A 5,486-nucleotide genomic window follows, 5' to 3' on the forward strand; every position below is an offset into this window, starting at 1 on the left:
TTTATTAGTCATGAAAGGAACAACGATATTTTTTTCCAAGGAAACACAAGTGCTTTTTGATGTCTTTCACTAGCTACACTTAGGAAAAGTTGTCACCTTGAAATGTTTATTTAAAGTGCTAGGACATTAGTTATGACAATAAGTATTCCAGTCAGTACCTTTTCCCCAGGATATACAAGTACATTTAAAAACACAGGTACATCTACAGAAAATAGAAATGGACAGTCAAGAATTATAGAATCATTTAGGTTGGAAAAGAACCTTAAGATCCTTGATTCCAACTGTTGACTTAGCACTGCAAAGCCCATGCTAACCCTAATGTCCATAAGTGTCACATCTACATGTCTTTTAAATATCTCTGGGCATAGTGATTCCACCACCTCCCTGGGTAGTCCATTCTAATGTTTAACGACCCTTTTCATGAAGAAATTCCTCCTGATATACATCTGAACCTTCCCTGGCACAGCTTGAGGCTGTGTCCTCTCATTCTATCACTTGTTGCCTGGGAGAAGAGGCCGACCCCCACATTCCTACAACCTCTTTTCTGGTATTTGTGGTGTGATAAGGTCTCCTCTGAGCCTCCTTTCCTCTACATTAAACAATCCCAGCTCCCTTAGACACTCCAGACCCTTCACCAGCTCCCTTGCACTTCTCTGGACACACTGTGGCACCTCAATCTTTCTTGATTGACCTCGGGCTTCCTGAAAAACCAGTAATGGGCTTTACCCAGGGAGGCAGCAGACTTCCCTAAGAAATGGGTGTGTGCTACATATAGGGTCTCTCTTGATCTCAGGGTAGAAGAAGAATATCTTCATTTTACCAAAATAAAAATATTTTGGATTTCTTAACTGTAGTATTTTTTGGAATTATTCTTTTCCTGGAATTTTATTGTAAGTAACCAGACTGTCCTCTAAAAAATTATTCCTTACCAAGCTCTCTCACCTCATGGTTGCTATTTGAAAAAAAAATGTACTGAAGCCAGTTACACAACTGTAATACTGGTATCCATTATCATTTTAGTATGATCAGCTTTTGAGTGTGTCTGTCTGAGAAATAGTGCACTTTGAGTAAAGCATTCCTACTTTACGCCATAACAGTAATAATACATTAAAAGACTATTTAAAAGAAGGCAAAATAAAGCCAAAATCTTATTTACCAAATGTTCTGGGAAATATGGAGACGATTTAGACTGTTAAAAATGGCCAAGTATAAACAAATGACAGGAAACAGAGGAAACAACACCTACATGTCATTTCTGAGGTCATCTGGGGAGCTCAGCTCAGTCCTGTGGAGCCTGTGTGACCTGCTGTTGGGAAAAGCTTCTACATGCCCAGGCAATTGACCCGGATTGACTCACATACATACTGCATACGGTCCATCATTTTATGTGGATCCAGGTGGTTTTATAGTTTACTGCCACAATGTCCAGCTTAACCTTTTTTTTCCTATTTCTCATCTTGGCTTCTCTAAAACATTCTTCATGTTTCTTCTCAGTGCTATTCCTCTTTTCATTGTTTGCTTTAGCACAGAAACATTGGTTTTTCGTTTGGTTTTTTTTTGTTTTGTCCTAACTTCCAAACGTGGAACTATACAACATTCTACAGGTTTCCACAGTTTCATGCCTCCCTTGCAAGGTGACCTTGGGACAGATCACCGCAGGTTTCCACAGTTTCATGCAATGATACCTCCCTTGCAAGGTGACCTTGGGACAGATCACCAAAGAGCCTTGGCTCCCTTCTCCTTGCTCTGACATGTTTTAATGATTATATAATAGTTCTTTAAGAAACTAGAATATTTCTTCATAGCATGGCAGAATTAATGAAATTTAATGAAAAAATCTTGATGCAGCCTGGAGATGTATAAGTCTGATCAATGACGTGGAGTGTGTGGTGATGCCTAGATATAGATGGAACAGGAGGGTGAATGAGGTCTCATGGCAGAGTAGTAAGTGAGAAATCTCCAGACTTGCCACTATTATTCATATTTACTATTAGTTTGTTCAAATGTGTCTGGGAAGGAGAGACTTAATTTTCTACTCCAGAAGGAGTCTTAGAAATGATTCTGTGTAGGTACAGTGTCAAAGATAATGGGAACAGGCCAAGAAAAACAAAAGAGAGGAGTATTACAGACTAGTAATTCACATATGCCTGAGGAGGTCTTAGGACTAATTACTATCAGTATTTGAAAATGAGGTTTGTGTTTCCACAGTTCTATAGAATAAACTACTATTCCTTGACTACCTGCCTTTGTAAGGTCTTGAATAACACACAAAAGTTAGGAATGGAAACCAAGTCCTTCAGGATATAAATAAAATTCTAAGTAACGAGTAACTGTGGAATTTTTTCTGCATTTCTGTGTTTCCTTTTCAAAGATTTATTCCATTTTCATTGAAGTGACTAATACTGGCCATTGTTCAAAAAAAAGTTGCCAGACTGGATTGATTGCTTGTGTGAGTTGATGTAACAAAGGAAAAGAATAAAATCACATTTTCTTTCCCTGAATTACCAACGTCATAATTTCAAGTAAACAAGACAAGGGAATTTGAAAGATTGATTTACAAAATCTGCAAAGAAAAAAAAGAGGTCAAGCAAAATGTACACACTGGCACACATGCCTATTAATGATGTTTATCTGGGCATGGAATTGCTTTGCTGACCTTTATATATCTTTACCTATTTGTTATACTGTGTGCGTTATACTGTATGTGCTATATTGTGTGTGTTAACAACTAACATATAGGTTTAGGAATAAAAATATTTATGTATGTTTCTTTCTATTAGTCTCATATAAGAGTAACTTTTTTTGTCTAGGAGGAGTTCTAGTTACTGCATGAATACATACAATACTACAGGGTCGTTTTTTTTATCTTGTAAAAGACTGTAAAGGAAAAATAACTACAAAGTATTCTTAAATACTTTCTGGTTCAAATGACATGGATTTAGTCACGGCAGAACAATCAAATTTTGTAAGAGTAATATGTAATATACCATTAGTACTGCGGAACACTTTTGCTTGCCTAGTTTCATGAAGCATAAGAACTTGAGCTGGGATGCTTGTGATTCAGGTTTACATTCGTGTGTCACCACTGCAAGCAGGTATCTAAGCTACCAATAATATTGGTGAAGGTTTGGTGTAGGATTCATGGGCCCACATGTGAATGTCTAGATCTGTTTGAGATAAAGAAGGATGTTCCACTTAGCTGCCAGCTGCCCCTCCCCATGGCTCCCATTTAAGGAAGCCTCTGGAACATCCCATACACCCTGCAGTCCCATGAGGATGTCTTGGATACTCCAAGAAATCTTAGGTGGCACCACTCACCTATGTGTGGGCAACTGAGTTGCTTCTTTAGGCGTCTGTCTTCATATGAGCTGAAAAATGCACTGGGCTTCACCAACTCTGTTGACGAAGGGCTGTGGCCACTTGTCCAGAGAAAGACCTGAGGCCATTCAGAGCAGTAGTGGACACTGGTGGGTTATTTTTGAGCATCACAACTGGTACTCGTTGGTATTTTAGCAATTGAATCCAATGACTACAGTTACAGCTTAGAGATATACAGCACATAAGTAAATATCTGTATGTTGACATATAGATTAAGATACCTTAATCCAACATTGTGTCCTAACCGTGCTGTTATCCCTAGATAAAATGCAGCTATCATATACCTATAAAGTATCTAATACATAGTTTTTCTGAACTATAAAAAATAGTTCTGAATTCAGAGGGACCTTGGAAGACTGAAGAATTGGCTTGATAGGGATCTCAGAGAGATGAAGAAAGGGAAATGCCAAATCGTCCCCCTGGAGAGGAATAACCCCATACACCAGTACAGGTTGGTGCCTGCTGGGAGAAAAGCAGCTTTGCAGAGAAGGACCTTGTGGTCCTAAGGGACACCAAGCTGAAAAAGAGTCCACATTGTGCCCTTTGCAGCAAAGACAACCAAATACCTTCTGGGCTGTATCAGGTAAAATACCAGCAGGTCAAAGGAGGTGATGCTTCCCCTCTGTTCTGCACTAGTGAGACACATCTACAGTGCTGTGTTCAGGTCTGGGCTCTCAAGGACAATGACAAGAGAGACATGGACACAGTGGGTGGATTCCTGCAAAGGGCCATGAAGATTTTCAAGGTATGGGAACAAATCTGACACCAGAAGTGGCTGAGACAGCTGGGTCTGTTTGGCCTGGAGAAGATGCAGAGCATGATCTTTTGAAAATGTATAGATACCTGATAAGGGAGCAAAGAAGATGGAGCCAAACTCTTGTTCATAGTGCCCAGTGACAGGACTCAGAGGGCACAATGGGCAAGAGGCATAAACCAAAATACAATAGCTAAAAAACATCTGCTTGGAGTGCTGAAGCACTGAAACAGTTAGGCCAAGGATTCAATAGAGTCTCTATCCTTGGAGACATTCCAATACCACCTAACCTTGGCCTTAGGCAACTTGCACAAAGTGAGTATGCTATGAGCAGATTTGGTCTAGATGATCTCCAAAGACCCCTTCAAACTTGGTAATACTCTCTTTTTTTTACAAATTGCTTCTAAGAGAAAGATTATCATAGACAACTTATTTTTAACATAAAATATTAAAAAAGGAAACATGACTTTTTGTGATTATATAGGTGTTTAAAAAGACACAGGTAAAATATTACATAAAAACCTTTGTTAATATTCAGGGCTAAGATCAGTGGCTGATCTTGTAAAAGAGACCATAAATATTGCTATATTCACCAGATCCCTTATTCCAGGCTTGTGAGCAGAGATAAATAGATGACAATGGGATACATATATCAAGACAGAAACAAGCAGTTACCAAAGACTGAGAAATGGTATTACCAAACTAATCAGCATAAATGTCATATAATCGGCCATTGCTGTACATCCTGCTCCAGTTGTGTCTAAAGTGCTGCCATCGTTGGTTTGATGGATTTGCTTTACGTCACTGAGGTTCGTCTTGTCTGGCATCCCTGCTGAGACAAATAAGAAAATACAGTATGATGCATGCCTTGTCACTACTGGCAACATATTATAGCTAGAAAAAATCTAAATCTCCTCAGCACACAGACTGTCACAGTTTGGTTTCTAATTCTAATGTTACTGCCAAATTCAAAATCCTTTATAATTGCATCTAGAAACATGCACTATAATATATGGCAATTCATCGTTGAAAGCAGTTCTGAGGTCTGCCAGCTCTGAACAAAGCTGTTCTTGTAGAAATATATCGCAACAAACATTTGCAGACTGAAGTGAACAGTTTTGCAAGTCCCAGTAGTACCTAAAAGTCCACTGCTCACATCTTTCTTGGATTTTTGAAGAAAAAAGGAAATAATTTAATGTAAAATTGGTTGTGTATGTGTCCCAATATTATTGCAAAATAATGTATAACTCATGGAAGGTATGCAGCAAAATATAGTTGTTGCTATATAAAACCTCCACTTTGGCACAATTTAAACAGACTTTACAACATTGTAAGAAAAAATTCTAAAGCTAAA

General features: G+C 38.5%; 1 protein-coding gene across 2 annotated transcripts in view; it reads right to left on the reverse strand.

Annotated features, from left to right (window-relative positions):
- Positions 1–1,661: 1,661 nt before the first annotated feature.
- The window catches only part of GPC5 (glypican 5), a 601,007-nt gene continuing 597,182 nt past the window's right edge, over positions 1,662–5,486 (reverse strand). The window contains exon 7 of one of the 2 annotated variants that reach the window (XM_017732641.1): positions 1,662–4,961. In XM_017732641.1, the coding sequence (XP_017588130.1) occupies positions 4,804–4,961 (158 nt within the window). In that variant the 3' untranslated portion in view covers positions 1,662–4,803. Of the gene's footprint in view, positions 4,965–5,486 lie in introns of both variants that reach the window. The other variant, XM_017732642.1, reaches the window with a different exon arrangement.

Source organism: Corvus brachyrhynchos, unplaced genomic scaffold, assembly GCF_000691975.1.
Source record: "Corvus brachyrhynchos isolate BGI_N302 unplaced genomic scaffold, ASM69197v1 scaffold12, whole genome shotgun sequence".
NCBI lineage: Eukaryota > Metazoa > Chordata > Aves > Passeriformes > Corvidae > Corvus > Corvus brachyrhynchos.